Source organism: Fundulus heteroclitus, chromosome 2 (genome assembly GCF_011125445.2).
Source record: "Fundulus heteroclitus isolate FHET01 chromosome 2, MU-UCD_Fhet_4.1, whole genome shotgun sequence".
Taxonomy (NCBI): domain Eukaryota; kingdom Metazoa; phylum Chordata; class Actinopteri; order Cyprinodontiformes; family Fundulidae; genus Fundulus; species Fundulus heteroclitus.
In genome coordinates this window covers 5914391-5935891 of record NC_046362.1, presented here as the reverse complement: position 1 = coordinate 5935891, position 21501 = coordinate 5914391, and the positions used below count along the sequence as shown (strand labels likewise).

The window sequence follows — 21501 nt, the reverse complement described above, 5'->3', positions numbered from 1 at the left end:
ATCTCAGTGTACTTTAAAATCCCTGTTTTTTTTATTTGACGACGTCTCTTACACAGACAACTACAGTGACCTCTGCAAGAAGAGACAGGAATTCATAAATGGTGAAGACATCTGGCGAGAAGCACCCAAGAGGAAGAGCAAACCAAACAGCAAGTGGAAAGATGTGGCAGAGGGGGACCATGAAGTTCAAACAAAAAAGGTAGCAGCCTGGATAAATAACACTGCATGAGACCAGTCTATTGTAATCCAGAACCTTGTAAACAATTAACACTAAAACTTCATCTGAGGACCACCAAAGGCAGCGTAAATAACTAAACTGCCACTTGCACAATAGTTTGAAACCATGGCATTTAGCAAAGGGTGATCACTTTTTTCTCAAGTGTGTGAACACTTTTCCCTCAAAGCTGATGTGTTAGAAGTAGGCAAAAAAAAAAAAAAAAAAAAAAAAAACCAAAAAATGAGCAAGTTTAATAATTTGGAATTGAGTTGGCTCTATAACTGGGTAAGGAATCCCTAAATTTGCAGCTATTACGGAGTGTTCCTAATCTGAACTTGCCCAAACCAGAAACAACTGTTTTGAAACTGGTGATTGCAGCATGGACATTAATGCATCTGAGGAGTGAAGACTGGTCCATGTGGTTTTGATAAAATAAATGAGGCACTGTAGCTCAAATTATTGGTGGTTCTGATAGAAAGAGGTACAAATACACAGTGTACTGAAGTTTATTACACATTTACAGCTGCACATAATCATACGAGCTGACCATATAAAGATGGGATGAGGTTATTTAGTCTGATAAATTCAGTTTTCTTTAACAGGATGCATCCGGTAAGCCAAGAGGGGTCAGTTTGATGCTTTTGGCGATGCTTTGCTGGGAAACCTTGATGCTCTATTGTCTCAGACCATCTTTAAGCTTTCATGAGAGCAATATTCTACTATCAGTGTACTCTTTGAGCATGATAGCATGGCTTGCCACAGAGCAAAATTACACTAAGAATAGTTTGACAAGCACATGAAACAGCTTCAGAGACTGATTGGGGCTTCTTCCCCAGAAGCTAATCTTATTGAGCAACTTTGTGCGCCATATTTTAAACCAAACATCAGACATTTTTGATGGAGACTTGTGAGAGATCAAAGCACATCATACTGCTGCTATTATAAAGGAAGACACGTGTTTGACACTACTTATGTCAACAAGTATTAAACCATTTTTTCCTACCTATTAGATTATGTGACTATGAAGAGCTTTACCAATTTCACATATTCTGATTGACCCTGAGTCTGCAGTGAAAGGCACTAGAGTCACGCAATCTTTGAAAAATGGTCTTTTGGACTTTTTGCAGGAGTGAATTCTGCAAAGTTGATCACTGAATGCAGTCAGCAGATAGAAAATATTTAACAATTTGTCTGTATGATATGATTGAATTGTCTTTGTAAAGTGTCTTGAGATGAATTGCATTTTGAATTGCCGCTTATAGAAATAAACTAAATTGAATTGAACTTTGTTAACAACACCTTTGCTTCTTTACAGTTTCTGTAAATTATAGATTATTTCAAAATGTAACTAATAAACCATCCTTTATGTTTGACATGTGTGTTAAATGTGGCTAAATGTACCAATAAGTAACGTTTTGTTTGTATATTTGTTTTCACACTCACAGTCTATGCCCAGGCGAAGTTCCCCCGACACCTCCATGCAAGATGTCAGACGGATCATTAGAAAGAAATGCAACAATATAAGAGATGCAAAACAACTAAATGAAAAGAAGTCATAAAAGTAATGTTTCTGTCAAGATATTTTTGTTCCGAAAACGTGCACTTTTTTCATCTTCTTTTGACAACCAAGAACTTCAGTTCTCAGTTCTTATTTGTTCTGAGCTGAAAACATACTTTGTTTAGATTTTTGATGACGATTGCAGTTTTTCTTGTTCCATTTTTCACAAAGAATGACTTCCTTGTGTTTACATTTTCATATGTAAATGTGTTTACATGTTCATTTCAATATTGAAAGCTAAGAAGGGTTTAATTTCAGAGAAATACATTTTTTATTTTGAAATGCAGTCTGTAATAGTTTAAGCTGACATTAAAGAAACTGCACATTATGTTCTATAATATATAAATAAATCAAAGTTATCAAGATTCTGTCTTGTGATTGTGTAAACACATTGCATTGTACCTACATTATGAGGTAACTGTAAGAATATGTTATTCATATGATGTGCTACAAGATGGTGAGTGAACTCAAGTATACTTAGAATATACAAATTAAAATATCAAAAATAGTATTGTAATTTTAGTAATTCTTGAATGTGTAATTAAACTAAAATATGGACTAGCAGTATATAACCAGTACATTGGCAGGATATTGAAGAGTATACTGGTGGTATACTTTAAATATACTTCAATAAACTAAAATGTGAACCACAAGTATACCTTGTAAACGACTAGTATATAGATTAGTATACTTGCTTAATACTTTAATGTATAATTAACGAACTTAAAATGATCTTGGAACAGTATACTTTAAGTATACTTTTGTAAACTAAAAAATGTCCCAATTAAGTCCGAAGAAGTATTACAATAGTATTACTTCAAGTGCACTATAAGTACATGGTTTGAGTAAACTTTCTAAACTTAAACTTATACTTAAGTATTCCTAATAAAATGTACTTCAAGTAAACTACTTTTTGCTAAGGGTGGGCTGCACCGGCTCTGGAAAGAAGCTTCCCCCGATGGTGATTTTTAAACGCAAAACTATGCCGAAAGACCAACTCCCGAAGGACATAGTGGTTAAAGTCAACCAGAAAGGATGGATGGTTGAAAGTCTAATGAAGGACTGGTTAACGGAGTGCTACGGAAAGCGCCCAGGAGGATTTTTTCACCGCAAAAAGGCGCTTCTTGTTTTGGACAGTATGAGGGCCCACATCACCGACTCAGTGAAAGCTGTCATCAAGAGAACCAACTCAATTCCTGCTGTGATTCCTGGAGGCACAACAAAGTTTTTGCAACCTCTGGACATCAGTGTGAATCGAGCGTTTAAAGCAGCACTCCGGAGTGAATGGGAGGCTTTGATGACAAACGGCGAAAAATTCTTCACAAAAACTGGCCGCATGCGAAGAGCATCGTTTTCTGATGTATGTCAGTGGATCCTAACAGCGTGGAGCGGCGTGAAGGAATCTACGATCACCAACGGTTCCTAAAGGCCGGACTGCTGCGTGAAGAGAGCACCGCAGCTTCAGAGCCAGCTTCCCCCCGGGATGACAGCGACATGGAGAGCAACTCTGATATTCACACAGAGAAGGTATATGACGAAGCTCTTCTGATACTGTTCAAGTCCGACACTGAAGAAGATGACTTCAGTGGTTTCAGTGCGCAGGAGGACGATGAATACATCAATCAATAACTTTTCTGTTTTGTTTGATCAGCACTTTTACTTTTGTGCTACAGTCTGTTCAGTTGTGTTCTGTTAAACGAGGTACCGGTAACCATTTCAGTTGTTATCAGCGGCTTTTACCCCGGTGCGGCTTTTATATGTACTTTTCTAGTTTTTTTTTTAAAACTTAGTGAGTGCGGCTTATATAGAGATGAGCTCTATAGTCGGGAAAATACGGTATATAGGGCCAATTCACAAGGCGTTTTACAAAGTCAAATTCAATGAAATCATCCAAACAGATGGTCAAAAAGATTCCTATCTAAGGAAACCCAGCAGATTGCATCAAGTCCCGACAAGCAGCATTCACTCCTGAAAGAGCGTAGAGCCACAGGAAGAGTCATCTGCATTGTCCATGGCTTTGCAGCAATCCCTCATACTGAGCAAGCATCAAACTGCAGTAGAGAGGAAAACCTCCACCAGAACCAGGCTCAGTGTGAACGGTCATCTGCCTCGACCCACTGGGGGTTACAGAACACAGAGCAGAGACACAACAAGAGAGACAAAAAAGCACAGAAGCACACATTGATCTAGTAATCTGTTCTACATTAGATGGTAGTAGCGGGTGATCTGTCTTCCCTGGATGATGTCACAGTTAACAGAACGCCAGACCAGGTGTACCTACTATGAATAGAAGAAGGACAGAGGAAAAATAAACAATCAAATTTGAGAACAGTAGAACTCAGTAGAGTGAGAAAAATAGGGCCCTGATGTCCTTCAGTAGCCTAAGCAGCATAGCAGCATAACTATAGAGAAAGCTCAGGGTAACATGAGCCACTATAACTATAAGCTTTGTTAAAAAGGAAAGTTTTAAGATTAGTCTTAAAAGTAGACAGGGTGTCTGCCTCACGGACCAAAACTGGGAGTTGGTTCCATAGGAGAGGAGCCTGATAGCTAAAGGATCTGCCTCCCATTCTACTTTTAGAGACTCTAGGAACCACCAGCAGACCTGCAGCCTGAGAGCGAAGTGCTCTGTTAGGAACATACGGGGTAATCAGAGCTCTGATATATGATGGAGCTTGATTATTAAGGGCTTTATACGTTAGAAGGGGAATTTTAAATTCTATTCTTGATTTAACAGGAAGCCACGAAGGGACGCTAAAATAAGTAATATCATCGTTCTTGTCATTGAAACATACATTACAACAAAATTTGTTCTCTGCTTTTAAACCATCCCCTAGGGGAGCAGTGGACTGCCACTGTGCGGGAAGCGTTCTGGGTCTTGCTCAGGGAGTGCAGAGTGCAGGCGCTGGGGATCGAACCAGGTCCTTCTCTTAGTGCAAGCGCACTGCTCTAACCACTAGGCCAACCCTCCCCATACACCAAGACACAGCTCGGTAGGCAATTTAGGGTTAAGTGCCTTGCCCAGGGGCACATCGACATGTGGCAAGGGGAAGCTGGAATCGAACCCACAACCTTCTGATTGCCAGACGACTACTCAACCCATCAAGCCACAGTCGCACAAAAAGCCACAATAAAATCTCTATTGTTGAGTTAAGTGATTCATTAAGAAGTTTATTTTTAAGGACACTGGTCAAAAGATGACAACTTCTGTCTTGTCAGAATTTAAAAGCAGAAAATTTAAAGTCATCCAGGTTAATAATAAATGAACTTGTGTCATTGCCTTTAATCGCTGTAAAAGGTGAAATTGTTGAGGTTGTTTTAAAATGCAAGCTGCAGATGTAACGGATTCCAACAAGCCAAAAAATTAAATATCAAACAAGCTGGCAAATGTAGGAATTATCTTGGTGTGGAATGAATAAAACAGCATGCATGAGTCACAAAGAAAGTGGAAGTTCATCAGTCTAACAAAGTAAAATTATAGCAGTTAGATGACTTGGTCGGAGCATTTATGAAACAATAAATCTCCCAATGTGTTCCAGTCGGTAGAAGGGTGGCAGGTGAACCAGGTGCTGGGGCCATTGGCGCCAAAGGCAGCTCTTCTCAGAGAAGAAGCTACCGTAGCGCAGCTGGTGAAAACCTTAATGCAGGTTGATAGAAGGATGTCAGAGCAGATTTGCCTTACAGATGGCTGTGCAGCTGCGGACCAGTAAGACTGTCCATGCTGACCTCTGTCCACTTCAGAAAATGTATTTAAAATGTGAAGGTAAGCATCAGCAGTAGACAATGGAGAAGGAGAAGATGTATAAGTGTAAGGTTTTCCTTTTTCATAATCTTATCTGACCACCAATTCATGCATAGACTGTGAAAGATACAGCTTTTTTTTTACAGTTTTTGTTTTCTCTTTGTTTTGTACCCAGTGAGCATGTAACATGACAATTCAGAAATTGTAATACACCCCTTCATGCTAATGCATATCTGCCTTGTGTTTACATGTTTTAGGTGATGCCTTAGGTAGATATTATACCACCATCACTTTCCTACACATCTAATGCAGTACTCTACTCAATTTCATCTCCGGAGAGTTCAGGAGTGCCATGCTTGTTTGTTTTATTCTTTTTACACATTGAAAAAGTTCATGACATGAGTGTTACAACTCTAAAAGACCATTTAAACCTTGCATATGCACAACTGGGGCACTATTTAACCACATTCTCCTCTAATGTCACAACAGTGACTAGATAATAACCATCAATTTCATGCTGCAGTATGCAGAACCTTTGTCTGTCCTGATGAAGATTTCTTCACCTCAGCAAGCTACCTGCCTGAAGAGGCTGAGATGACAGAGGACCTGGCTTAATTTGCTTATTAATACAACTAATAATTATTTGACTACTTCCCACACTCAGACTTTCTACAGGACACTGGAATTTCCTCTACAGATAGTTAAGTGATGCTTAAATAATAAATAAACAAAACATCATGGCAATAATAATGTACCAAATCTTGATGCAGTGAAACACTGAATTTGACACACTTCATATCTATACACTGACTATATAAAGCAGGAGTGCATCCAAAACAACGTACAGTGCCAAGAAAAAGTGCTTTACTCCTCTCAGATTTCTTCTCTTTTTCCTTTTTTGTCAGACTGTTATGCTTCCCCAGTAAACCAGTGAGAGCCAAAACCTACACATGGAGAAAACACGGAACCATGGTGAACTTTCACAGCAGTGGCCAGACTACTAAAGCGGCTTCGTGAGGAAATTGACGACCCTTCCAGGAGGCCACAGAACCACTCCGAACAACATTTAAAGCATTGCAGGCTTCACTAGCCTCAATTAAGGCCGGTATTCATCATTCAACAATGAGAAAAGAAGGCATCCATTGGACCTCAAAGTGGAAAACCACTCTTGGCCAAACAGTACAAACACATCAATAAAAGACTCAAAACAGACACACACATTCAGCACACAAGAAATCCAACAAAAAGGAATGAGCTAATATGAAAAGACGCTAATTACAATAATGAACAACTAAATAACGCAAGTTCTTTTAAACAATAATACACAAATACACAGGAAAAAAACAAACACTAGTGGGTCATGACAGCTGTAGGGTGTTACGGTATCAGAAGCTCCTGCAATGACAATGTAATTGGTATATACCATATTTTTCGGACTATAAGGCACACTTAAAATCGTCACATTTTCTCAAAAATTGATGGTGCGCCTTGTAATCCGGTGCGCCTTATATACAATTACTGTTATGCTTACTGACCGATCTTAGGTTAGCTTTTCATTTTAATCAATCAATAAATGTACACTAGAAGCGTGATACGCTTTACGCTTTGCGATGCCTAAATTAGATTGAAGCTCTAATTTCTGATGCATATTTCCCTGTTTGGCAGGGAATTAACGGGAAAACAACATCCTGTGTCAAACTTCATTTCTGGAAGTATACCGAAATAAGAATCGTTGAAAAATAAAGTGCCATGGATGATGTAGTTTTGACAAGCTAACAAACTAAAATATGCGATGTCTAATCAGATATGGTCAAGAGACTTTTGGGTGAACACCAAAACATAGGATATACTGCTGGTAATTTAATACCTTACCCGTATATTACTGGTAATTTGTCTTTCTTTAATAACTTACACATGACAAAAGTTCTTCTCTTCGCAGAATCACGCTGCTGTGGAGCATACTTTGCATCGCCTGGTGTAAATTTACGCTTTTAAAAATATGTAATGTGCCTTATAACCCCGTGCGTTTTATATATGGACAAAGACACACATAGATACGTTAATGCACGATGCGCTTTATAATCTGGTGCGCCTTATGGTCCGAAAAATACGCTACTGTATTTTGAGGATGTTATATGCTGAGATAAATCCACATTTTCTCCACATAAAGTATAAAGCATCGACTAGGATACAGACGTTGCATTATAAGGTAAGTCAAGAAGACAAAACGTAACCCTAAACAACAATAACTTCCTGGCAGAAATAACAGTGCGCCATGTTCTCCACCTAATCACCCGTTCTCCACATTACTCCAGGCTATATTTACTGCTACAATGTAGGCAATACAGAAGCCACATACTTTGACAGGGTTCCTTTCTGCTTAATGCCCTTTTCCAGTCTGCTGAAGCAGACACAAGGAATGACACACACACACACACACACACACACACACACAAACACACATATAAATATACAGACACACACACACACACATACGGTCACAAACATGAAAAAAAGTAAAACACTGGATTGCTGTTCAGCTTTATAAGCTGATATGAATAAGGTCTGTGAGCTTGCCGGTGGCCTCGGATGTGTGTGTGTGGCCGCTCTGTTTGTGTGTGCGTCCATGAGAGTGAGTGTGTGTGTGCGGCTCTGTCGAGGCGGTCTAATGCTGTGTGACTGGGGCCAGTGCTGTCAGCAGAGCAGAGACATGGACGCAGCACAAGTGCCTCCTTGGATAAATGTTGGGGCGTGCAGGGATGCTCATCCTCCTTTCCCACCATCTGACATTTAAAGGTCCAATCCACAATTCTAGGAGCTTTGCATTTTTGGGTTCAGCAGTAACTAGCCACAGCTCACAACAGCTGCATCCTTGCTAATCCTATTTATGGCAGTATCTGACAAAACTGTCCATTTTCCTAAAGGCCACATGGGAATGGCAGATGTAAACAAGGAATTACAATAACTCTCAAACAGGCTTGAGCAGCATGTGTTTGTTTAGAGTCTTGGAGATATACATGGATTAGAATTAGATTAGAACATTTTATTGACGTGCTAAGATATTTTCTCTAATCAATCAGAAACTAGTTGTACATTTGTCAAAAAACAAAGTTTATTGAAGATTTGTTTTAGATTAAGAAATACAAATATGTATACACACCTCACTCATATATGTTTCATAAGGCAAGGCAAGTTAATTTATATAGCACTTTTCTGTAACAAGAACATTCAAGGTGCTGTTGTAACATATATATATATATATATATATATATATATATATATATATATATATATATATATATATATATATATGAGCTGGTTGAATATATAACATATATTCAACAAGCTCCTATAAGACTCTATCTGGCTATTGGACCATTCCTCGGATGGCTGTTTTTCAAAACCAGTTTAGATAATTGTCCTATTGGAACATCCAACAGTTCCCATCAGGCATCAGTATGAGATGCTCATGGTATGAAAAATAAAGCAATAACATCATAATTTCACAGTGTGAACTTAGCATCAGTAGAATTCCCTTACCTGCAGCAGAGAGAGGTCACTTCACTGCACCATCAGAGTGGTGGAAGCCAACAACCTAAACAGATGTGAACCTTCAATCTGCCACATTTAACTAATTTGAAGCACAAGCTGGCTATCAGTCTGTACGGATCATTTTCGAACAGCTACGAGATCTGTAAAGTACAAGAACACACCCTGTTCGATGATGCCGCAGAACTGAAGCAAAACACAAATGTTTACTCGGTTCTTGGCTACTCTGCCAATTATCTCTTGATTACCTGCACATGTGACTGCGCTGATTACTGGTGCAGCCACACCTGTGTGTTGCTCTATTTATACCTATCTCATTCAGAGTGCAGGCACCAGATTCTCAAAAACCCTTGTGTGAGTAGACCATCCAGCGTTCCTAGACTGCCTTCCTGTGAGTGATCCTTATTGTTTGTGGATTCCTGCCTGTTTGCCTCAACCTTGTCAGACTCTCCTGTTTGTTCTCAGTTTCTGGACATCAACCTTTGCTCATTTTCTGACTCTGCCTGCCTGACTAGCCCTCTTGTACTTCTGCCTCTCTGCCTAATCCTGTGGGTCAAGACCCTGGACCAGACTCTTTACCTAGTCTGTTGGATTCCCCCCTCCGATACCTCTGCCTGCTTCTGAATACCCGTGTATGACCCTGCACTAACTGGACTTCTTCCCGAGCAAAAAGTCATGTTTGGGACTCAACTTCTGTGCGTAAAGGACAAACCAGGACCCTCCTGGGACCACTGCTTGGATTCTGTGCCACTCTGGATTCAAGGAAGGCGTAGGTGAGTTTGCTCTAGGTTTGAAGGATTGTAAGGCACTGTTCTGGTTTATCACTGCTCTCAACCTGGAGTGTCGGCCAGAACACCACTTAGGCCAGGATTCAACTCAGATGTTAGGATGAGGTGCAGCAGATGTAATAATGAAGACACAAGACAGGATCCTTAGCTTGATGCTAACTCCCACAATGCTCAACAATCAATCGCTACAACGTAAATTTCAAAACATCTCACTGACTCCCTGATAACTATATTGCCATATAACTGCTGGAACTGCCAATCCTTTGAGGTGTTTTCTCGATCTGTTCAGGGAGTGTTGTGAAATAAAGCTAAAAGGCCTTAGCCTGGTAAGGTTAAAACACATTAATTCACCCAAACTTCTGCAACAAATTCTTATTTCAGGATCAGTGAAGTTGTTAGTTGAATAAGCATTTCATCCCTGAAAAAGAAACAGCCTAAAATGAATGGCATTCATGTCCATAACAACTGAAAAGTACCAACTGTAACTGTATTTGACACAGAGGTGATCTGAGAGGTGAAGCCAAATATATCTGTGACTGTTCAATGTGGAAGCAGCAAAAGCCCTCTCATGTGGCTATGGCTTGATAAGTGGTGGCTGAGTAATACATGGGCTTTGACTCTTTCATTCACATCCAGTGCATTGATCTCTGTGCAGAGGCTGACACAGTGTACCCACAGGTGGGACTTTTAAAGAAATAAGCCTCTAATTTCTGAGTTGATGTCAGATGGTGAGAGATTTGTTGAATTACATAGAGCATTCTTTTGACAAAATGTTGAGTGATTACAGACCCTGTAAAGCCTAACATGAGTAATGATCGCTAATGTTCTGATGGTCAAGTAAAAACCATTGGAGCTTGTTATTATGACATAACCAAAACACTTAGTACACAATCCGAGAACCCATTCAGTAATATCAGGTACACCTTGAACAGGCCCCCACTGAATCACAGAAATGAACTAGTGTCCATAAATAACAGACCAGTGATCCCTTTTTCTGTTGTTTAATGTATTTACTTATTTATTTATGTACTTAGTAACTTCATGATAATTATTCCAACAGGTCAAGGTCCATTTGGTGTTTTGCTAATTCGTACCCTCATTTCAGACCAATGTGTTACCATTTCATCCAGCCCTACAGCCATTGTGTACCCGTAAGCAAGCCGTTTCGTACCTATGCTCCTTTTTTACAAACAGGACGTGGCCTTTTGTTCTTGTTTTATAGCATGACGATTTTCTTTTTTTGTAAAAAACAAAACAAAAAAAAAAAACACCATAATAAATGCTAAGTCTCTTCAACAAGGAAACAAACGTTCAAAAGCTGCTTTAAAACTACCAGGAAAGTCAACTTTCCGATTTGCTTATTCCCAACTTTAAAAAATCGGGACAATTTACAACCATCAGCTAAATGTTGGAAAAGTTATGTGTCAAAAACTCATTCTAGTTAAGTTTATGAGACAAAATGTACTGAATTTAAGGAGGCTGTCAGTTTTCCAGTGTAGCGAAAAGCATAGATTAGCAACTGTTGCACAGCTACAACTACATTTTTCTTCTGTTTGAAGTTAATTCTATGGTTTTTGATATCATTCTACTTTACTGCTTACTTCACACTCATGGTTTTCATATAATGGTGCAAGTCCTACTGGTGATATCTGGGCTGCATTCATTGGTACTATGAAAAATTGTCAGTATTTCTTTGGTAAACATGGACAAACATTTAATTTTCCTTGTAAAGAAATTGGATCAGAAAATAACAACAAACCTGTGTTTCAGTTCAATGTTTTTTGAACACCAGTGGGATTGGCTTATTCATATGTTCGGTGATCAAGCTTACCGGCCAAAAATAAAAACTAGTAGCCTAATGTATTTCCCTACATTTTGCATCCATGTACGTATAAGTTCATTTTTACTGTAGTTAAGTACCTTAAATATTTTAAGCATTTCCATTTAACAAGAAATGGTAAATCAGAACGCTGACCAGCCAAATACCATCAAGTCAAGGAAGTAAACCAGAGGACAGGCTTGCTTGTCAGGATGTGAGTCTCCTAAAAAACAAAAAAGATTTTCTGTAAAGTTATCAAGCAAGAGGCTCAGTAATGGAACCTCTCACTTCTGTTACATGGGACCTCACTGAAGGTGAAAACCGGACCTTTACAAACCAGTGGACCGGTAGACAAATTGAACCCCAGCTGCCAAGCAAGTGAGGTGTGTGTGCCTGTGTGTGTCTGGCTGGAGCGTGTGTGAGGATGATCTGGTTCCCCTCACTCACATTGAGAGCAGGGAGCAGTGACGAATACGACCCCTGACATATGCAAATGCCTACTGATTCACACAGACGAGACATAGTGGGTCTGTGTGTGTGTGTTCCTGTACTTGCTGCTGAGCAAGAACATGTTCTGCTCATTTTACTAGTAAAGTGAGGACCGAAAAAAAGGTCCTCACTTTTTTCTTGGCTAGGGGTTAGGGTTAGGACTAAAGGGTCAATTAGGTCTAGGGTGAGGTTAGGGGTAGGTATATACTGGTAAAGGTTAGGGCTAGGGTTATGGTTTGGATAGAGAAAGGCTTGAAGATGAATGGAAGTCTATAGAAGGCGAGACACGGTCCTCACTATGTACATTAAACAAGAATGTGTGCATGTGTGTGTCCATTTGCAGTGAATGCCAGACTGATTTTGTTTAAAACGTGTCAACATGCGGTGCATGTTTGCCTACTGAAACAGTGTCTGAGTGAGCACGTGCAGGTGGGTTCTATGGCTAAATGTGAGCGTTTGTAAGGCCTGCTGTGAGCTGTTGTGTGGAGCTGTGGGTGATGCGCATCTCTGTGGGTGAGGAAATGGTTGACCGGCCGTGTGGGATAGACAGATCAGAAGGAAGCTTACTTGGATCGGACTTGGAGAACGTGTCTCTATCCAGCAGGTTTCTGAAAAGAACAAAGACACAGATGGAAAGAAAAAATTAATTGCATGTCTCTGCTGCCACAGCCAAGGAAGTGCAACCTGAAAGTTATTACATCATTAAAACGCTCCTAATTAGCTTCCTTGCTGACCCTGACAACTTGTTTACCCATAATCCTCCTCTGACTTCATTAAGGAGAGGCATTTCTTCTCATCATCAACAATAACCAGCCCACAACATCAAGCTTACAGTGGAGCTGATGTATGTTTTATCCGTACAGCAACAAGACTAGAGAGCGGGAACCTTTTTCTCTCTCTTTGCACTCTCACTTTGCTAAAAGCAATAACTGAGGCTGCCATAAAATGTACATGGCACTCAGTTTTCCGCTGTTTACACTGGAGGAATAAATGCAGTGCGTCCTATCACAATGTAAAATGACCCCAACTTGTGATACTTTTTTTTTTTTTTTTTTTTTTGGATTGACAAGTTTGGAAAGATTAAAATGTCCCCATTAAAATGGAAAGACGGGGAGACCCGAGCGATGACAGAAAGGAAATCGTGGATAAGCTCAGATTTAGGAAGAGCTGTCTAGTTCCATGAGAATTCATGAATTTTTACCAGCCCGTGTGGCTGAAAAAGCAGCTCAAGCCTGAGTGGCAGCCTTGAATATTGCCCCTTAGCACCTTTTGAAGGGCCCCTTGGGGTTGGCTCCAGTAGCAGTGCAACCTTAGCGCAACCTAAACTTATAGCATAGCTAAATCTGTTTCCATGTGACTACTGGTAAAATGGTCTCAGACCTTATGGATAATTTATTTTTATTAAAAAAATATGCATATACTGGTTTGGTCATATAATTAGAATATCATGAAAAGGTTCCATTCAAAAAGGGAAACTTGTATATAATATTCCTTCATTACACACAGACTGATATATTTCATGCTTATTTATTTTGATTTTGATGATTATAACTGACAACTAATGAAAACCCTAAATTCAGTATCTCAGAAAATTGTTATATTACTTACACACACACACACACACACACACACACGCTCCCTCCCCTAAGACTCAGAATCCACTTTATTCGGCAGATTTGTGGGTACAAACAAGGAATTTGACTTGCAATTCCATTGCTCAGATTGGGTTGAAAACATGCAGACAGTTACAGCAAGCAGAACAGCAAACTAGAATCTATAACAGAAATAACGTTATTCAGTGAAAAGGTAAGAACTGGGGCAGTATGTACAGGAGAGTATTTTTCAAGACATGCATATCTGTTAGGCAGAGGGCAGCTAACATCTCTGCTAATCTCACATACTTCACCTCTACAGAGCGCTATTTACAAAAACCAGCCGCCACAGAGGCGAGGCTAAATGCTGACTACCTTGGCTTCCATGTGTGAGGATACAGTCTTCTGTGTCCAAAATCAGGTTCATCCTGAAACTAAAGGCAGTAAGAGTATGGTCTAACTAGCGCAGTCATGCTATGTGCATTCAATGGCGAGTTTTCATCTCGACCAGCAAGTGTTTAAGTTGTTACTGAAGGTCTCAAAGTTGGCCATGATCAGTATTAAAAATCAAGTCAGAGGAAGAACAGGTGTAGAAAGGCACTAAACAGGGAGCATGTATTTTAAACAGGCTGACTGGATGTCAGCTGCAACTTTTAAAGATGGTATAAAACTGGAGGAACCTGATGTCTTTACACCTAATGCCTGTGCCTCTTTCTGGATCTATTATTATAAGCTTGACTAAATACTATGACAGGCTTGTCAATCAGCAAAGTTGCAGGTCTGATATAATTTCTGAAACATACAACAGTCTGAGTAGTAAAAGCAGCACAGATTTTTCTTTATTAAATATAAAATGAATGGTGTGAATAATAGAATCGATTAAGCAATCATGCAACAAAACTCAATTCATTTTAATAGAGCGCAATTGCAAATTGCAGCTACCGAATTAAATCAGACTTGTTATGATTAGATTGTATTTTATCTGCACTCACCCTTCTTAAATTACAACCTTCATTTAAAACAATTAAAACTTGAGTTATTTCCCTGTCGTTTCAAAACTCCATGAAACTGCCTGCCTCTCCGGACCAGCTCATGCAAAAAGGCTAGCAGGAAAAGTTGACACCAACTAGTTTCAGGGTCCCTGCCTGAACAAATCCTCTGTTCTAATACTAATGTCTGCTGTCAAATATTTCTCCTAAAGCTGGTGTAATATTAGTACTGAGCTTTTAGTTAGAAATAGCGAAAACCTCTATGCTGCTTCTTTAGGATATAAGGTGGAAATACATCAGTATAGGAACAAAAGCAGGAACTGAATCTGGGAATGATTAAAATGCATTTAATACACAATTTAATCCTTCTTTGAGGGGCGACGGTGTTGCAGAAGTAAGGAAGTTCTGGTCAGAGCGGGGGTTCGAACCCCCGCTCTGACCAGTTGTTGTGTCCTTGGACAAGTTGTTGTGTCCTTGGACAAGACACTTTCACTTGTGTATGTATTAAAAGACAATATCTGTTCTGAATACAATTCAGTCCTACAGATCATTTCAGCACTATCCAAAACCACTAAACCATTCATTAAAATTGTCTAATTTAAAAGTTTATTTGACAAGGTTGTATTTAATCAAACAGTCAGCAGTGCTTTTGGAGCATAAATACAATATAAGTTGTTTTGGATAGGGGAGCATCACTGAGTAAATGTAGCCGTAGATGTGTTAAAATAGCAAATTTGACAATTTAGTTCAGATTACCCTATTTATTACTTTCAAAGTAATAAATTCAGTCAAACCATCAGGGGATTGCTTACTAATGCTTGTCCATTCAGGGTCTCTTATTGTCTGTCAGATTGTGCCTTGACTTTGAAAAATGAGGAAATATCTGGAAAAAGATAATTAGGAGGAGTAGGAAAAAAACTAAGAGTATGAGTTTCAAATGAAGAAACCCCTCAAGGGGAAACAGAAACCTTTTTGCAGAAAAAAGGTAACGTTAACATGGTCCTCATAATTAAATGACAACCAGGGAAAGATGGCAAAATAAGATGTCATAAAGATGACTGCAATTCTTACAAAATTTGCTGTTTCCCACATTTTGGATAGCTGTCAAAGTCATGGAGTGGGTGACATATTAGGAAGGATATGCAAAATGCTGTTTGTACACATCTGGAAAAACATGGATGAGTCCGACTTACAAAGAGCTGGTAATCTTAGAAGGAGTTTACAGGTCAGTGAGTCTCTAAAAAGACAGTAAAAACAAGGTACCATTTTTATGAGAATTACTAAAAACTATTAATACCCTTGGATATGGTCCATGGGAAAATCTTTCTTGGAATAGCAACATTTCCTTTAATTGTTGTCCATTTCTTTGCCTGATTCCATTGGTATTTTGATAATTACTCTTTGGTGACTGAGATGGAAAAAAATAAAATGAATAAATATTTTAATTTATAGTCCCATAGAGGGGAATTTTGTCTCTGGGTTTAACCCATCCGTTAGGAAGCAGATTGCTGCTACACTGAGTGGTCCACAGGGAGCAATCTGTGGTCAGGGGTCTTGCTCAGAGACCCAGAGTGACAGACTGAGTTTCAAACCGGAGACCTTTGCAGCCTCTCCAAGATGCAAATGCCCAGCTCCCTAGGCCAACACTGCCAAGGAAACGCCTCTCTGCCATCACCCTAGTCATCAGTTCCCTCCACAGATTTGGGTCAGGACTCTGGCTGGGCTACTTAGGAGTGTTAATATTGCTTTCCAGTCAGAAGAGACAAGTTAGAAAAATAAAAAGAGTGCTTTAAAAAAACAATCTGCCAAGTGTATGACTATCTTTGGCCTTAACTATGTTTGGCCGTAAAGATTCCTTCTTCATCAGATAAAAACCCTCAAGAGTAGATGTGACGCAGATCCATTTATGTCTATCAGTCTTAAAAGGGTTGCAAAGCTCTTTGAAAGGCTTCTGGACTCCAGTGAACCACAGTGAGAGGCATTATTCACAAACGTAGAAAACAGGGAACAGGGGTGACCCTTCCCAGGTGTGGGCGACCATACCAAAATTAAACCCAGAGTACATAGATGACTAATCCAGGAGGCCACAATGGAACCTAGAATAAACCCCCTAAAGCTCAGCAAGCCTCGGTTCAGTAATAAGGAAGAGACTGGGTACAACGGCAGCCATGAAAGATCGCCACAGTGAAAACAACTCCTGATCCAGAAGAACATACAGGCCCATCTTACATCTGCCAAAAAATAAAAAAAAATAAAAAAATCCTGAAGATCTCCAAAACTTTGAAGGAAATATTCTGTGGTCTGATGTACATCCTGTTAGCCTGGTGTAAAAAAAAACACAGCAGCGTGGATAAACAGTCATACAGACATGGTGGTAGTAGAGTCCTGGGCTTCTTAACTTATTCAGGACCTTGATGACTCACTTTAACTAATGGTACCAGAAATTCTGCAATCTACCTAAAAATAAGGTAGGACCTCAATCCGTCAGTTACTGATGGAGAAGGAACTGACGGATGGAAATGGATAAAGGTCGTGTTTACCACGTGTGCAGGAGTGAGAAACACACCCAGGTTCATACAGAAGGACTATGATCCAAATCAATGTGTGATTGGCTCAAAGAAGACAAAATCAAGGTTTTGGAGTGGCCCAGAGAAAGAACGGGCTAATATCTAATTTGGATTCTGCGGGATGATCCTGAATAGGCCATTTGTGCATGAAAACCCTCCAATGAGGCTGAATTAAAACAGTTCTGCAAAGGAGATTGTGACAGACGTTCCTCCAAAGCCATGTTAAAAGACCTACTGGCAGCTATTTCAAACACTTGATGGCAGTCAGTGACACCAAGGGCGGCACATCAGGTTCAGTGGGCAAACACTGTTTTACGTGGGGCCTGGCTGATTTGGGAAAAGCTCTTTCCCTTTAATAAAGAAAATCATTTAAAAAACACATTTTGTGTTTACTCAGGCTATCGTCCTCTGACATAAAATTTATTTCGGTGATCTGAAACATTTGAGGGTAACTTAAAAACCAAAACAGAGGAAATCTGCGTGTGAGCCAATACTTTTTCCACAGCACTGTAGAATCTGCATTTAAAATGAAATGAGATTTATTTATTTATTTATTTATTTATTTATTTATTTCAGACACACAAGTATATAATAACGACAGTATTTGTCCATATAACATAAATTAAAACCGTCTGAAAAAGGGTGTATTGGCAGAAGCAATAAGCTTATAATGCCCACCCTGCGAAGCAAAAGAAAAAAAAAAGAAAAAGATAAAAAGATGGCTACCGTTTATAATACATACCAACGTATGATTTTAGGAAAAGTATTATTCTACAATAATAACATATTGCGAGAAAAAAAAAAAGGTAACGCACCCAGTATCTAAGATCTTAACTGCATTCACATGATTCATAATTTTTTATCGTATTATTCTTAAATATGTTTTTAAACTTTTTTACTGTTGTACTGTCTTTTAGCTCCTGATCTAATTTGTTCCATACATCAACCCCAACAAAAGAAATACAATGTTGTTTTACATTTGTTCTTGCTTTTGGTTTTCTGAACATTTTATACCCTCTGAGATCATAAGCACTGTCCCTGATCGAAAACAGACCCTGAATGTGTGCTGGCAACAAATTATTTTTAACTTTGTACATAAATTGAGCTGTCTTAAAGTAAACCAAATCTTTAAATTTTAATGTTTTTAAATGTACAAAAAAATTGTTTTTTATGCTCTTTATAATCTGCTTTATTTACAATTCAAATAGCTCTCTTTTGAATTATGAACAATGGGTTTAAATTAGTTTTATAGGTGTTTCCCCACACTATAATACAGTACATCAGGTAAGGCAAAACTAATGAACAGTACAAGAGATATAATGTTTTTTTGATTTAAAAGGCCTTTAAATCTATATAACACTGCCAATGTTTTAGATAACTTTGATCTGATATAGTCAATGTGTGGTTTCCAACTTAACTTATTTTGTATTGTTACCCCAAGAAATTTGACATCACTTACTCTTTCGATATCTGTGTCATTTATTTTCAATTTTGTGTGCACATTAATAGCGTGAAAAAAGACGTTTATTTTAGACGTTAAGGGGCAAAGGGCCATTTGTGCCCATGAAGAAAACGACCGTACAAACAGGAGGCTTAAAAACCTTTAACAAGCGTGTTTACTCGGCGCATCTCTTTAAGCTGCAGCAATCACAACAGCTTGACTTTGTCCATATTGTGCTCTACTGCGAGATCCACGAATACATAGCAGGAGGAGGCGAGAGAGAGAGAGAGAGAGAGAGCGAGCTGCGGGGCGAGCACTGTGTCGCCCGTCCTGTCCTGTGTAACAAGCACCGAGCTGTCTAGAACCGTTGATGGCTAGTGATGTATCTAGATCAGGCACTCGTGTTGTGCTGATCCTGCGTGGCCCAGATGGTGAAATGCCACGCTCTGTTGCTTCCCTGTCAGGGGAACGCCCACTGGCCCCTTCGTCAGCTTTCAGACCTTAAATAAATGACAATAAGCGACAGAATCAAGTGCAGTCCTATTGGAGTTGTGTTTTATCGCTAGCGTACAGTCCAGGGGATTGTGGAGGGGCGATAAGTGGGAGACGGCAGCCGCCAAATGGGATGAGCTTCCAAGACAGAGGAATGCTGTTCCCAGTCGTCTCCCACAGGAGGGTGAGCGGACGCAGGGAATAATATACCGAGAAGCGACAAGGAGAGAGATCCAGTGTGAGCAGTGCAGGAGAGGAGGCACGCGGGTGTGTGCGTGCGTGCGTGCATGTGGGCAGACCGGGAAATCTCTATGATCCATTTGCACCCGAGGGCTTCCACCTGGCCCTGACAGAGACGAGTCACACTTTTAAAAAGCCCTTTTCTCCACGGGCAGCCTCGGAAATGTCTGGGCGGTGCGAGCAGAGTGCCTCGTGCTTCATCAAACATTTACGACAGCGGTCCTTCCTCGACACCAGAATTACATTTGAGGTCCCACCAGTTACATCACCGCCACCTAAAAACGGCAGCCGCAGCTTTAAATACCTACGCGAGGGTGGGAGGGGGGAGTTCCATTCGTAGGAGCGTGATGCATCATGTGCTTAAAAAAGAAAAATAGGAGCTGTGTTTGGCTTTAAATTGTTGCAGTCAGAAAAAAGTCATCAAAAATAAGGATAGTGATTTTCTTGACAATATCATATCCATGTAGAAAGGTTAGTAGCTACACCCTATGATCGGCTGGGTGTTTTTCTAGCTGATTCATAGCTACAAGTAGTTAAAATCAATTTAACAATAAAGAAAAATGCAAGTAAATGTAAGAAAATAACTTAAAATATTCTGTAAAATGTGTGAAAAAAATGTTGAAGAGGAATAACCGAATGTTTATTCCCACTTAAAGTAGCTAAGATCACATCCAGGTGTATCAGCTCATACCTGAGCTGGATCAGAAAAGCATTACTCAGCATTTTGAGGGAGATTTGCCTCGCTTGAACCTCAGACATTAAGTTTGGTGTGCTTCTGAGAGTCAGAGTGAACACCACTGAAAAGCCTCCAAGACCCAACGAGGTCTTCCAGGTCCCTGCTACTGCTGATATGAAAGTACGTGCATAAGAGACATTTATGGGGGAGTGCACAAAAAGGAAAAGCATTTTCTCAAAGAAAAACTTGGAAGAGCAGAATGATCTGACATCAGTAGAGCCCCTTATGTGACATACGGAGGCAGCCACCGCCTCCCATCTACCCATGTCGGCTGTTAAATGAAGCAGCCCCCTAATCAGAGCGTATGGAGTAGGTCGAGAGCATAAAATACATGTTATTAACCAAATAAATTGAATATAAATACACACTCAGCTCATCTTGAAATGAGCCAGTTTTAAATGTTCCCTGCTTCCCCAAATGGTATTTATTAGTCACATTAGCTATGTCTATAAAAAGCTTATATAGATTTAGCAGCGTGGAGCTTGAGGTTTATATATTTTGGGAGTTGTGACAACATTCAAAACTCTGTTTAAGAAATGCAGCAGCAGTCAAAACTACAGCCTAAATAACGCTGCAGACCAATTTACCTCAGCTTTACGGCAGCTGTTGGGTCTAATGACAAATCCATTTGCCCAAGCAGGGCACATTGTTAAGGACCTAGTGGGTTTCATTTAGATCATTTATATCTGCCGGTGCTTGGCGGCCTATTTTTTAGTGTTTATCACACTATTTCGGGGACCACAAAAGCGCTTATGGTAGGCCACAGACTAGCAGATGCCTAATATCAAAGGAACAGAGCGAACATCTTGCCATAAGCATCCTATCATTGATTTGACCGTGGTTTTTTTTTCTTCCACATTTGAACATCTCTCACTCCTCTGCTGCTGCAGCGTTGGAAATCTCCACTCTATGCACAGCTGAAAATAATGACCACCTTCTGCTTGTTACCACCCATTCTTATATTAATCTGGAGTGTGAGTTTAGTCTGTGGCCCAATCTGATCAAATCTTTCTGTGCCCCATGTTTTAAAATTTGAATCTCTTGGACATATTTCTAAGGAGGCATTTCAAAAAAATTATTAGTTCTCTGAAAAATCGTAATTTTTGGATAAATATGGGTAAATCTTTACTAAAGGCTAAAGCTAATGCCTAGTCCAGGTAGGATTAACACCAAAGCAGATTTTACTTATCCTAAAATAACCTTATTGTCATTCACTTGAAAGAACAATTCATGTGCTTAAACGTGAGGAAATAAATGTGAATTTGCAGGACAGGACATCTGT

The 21501-nt window shown here is 39.6% G+C and overlaps 1 protein-coding gene across 1 annotated transcript in view; it reads right to left on the bottom strand.

The window, feature by feature from the left end:
* Window positions 1-21501, bottom strand: part of LOC105928383 (copine-8) — a 100523-nt gene that overhangs the window by 64700 nt on the left and 14322 nt on the right. The window contains exon 2 of the mRNA XM_036144889.1: window positions 12730-12770. Coding sequence (XP_036000782.1) covers window positions 12730-12770 — 41 coding nt within the window. The remainder of the gene's footprint in view (window positions 1-12729; window positions 12771-21501) is intronic.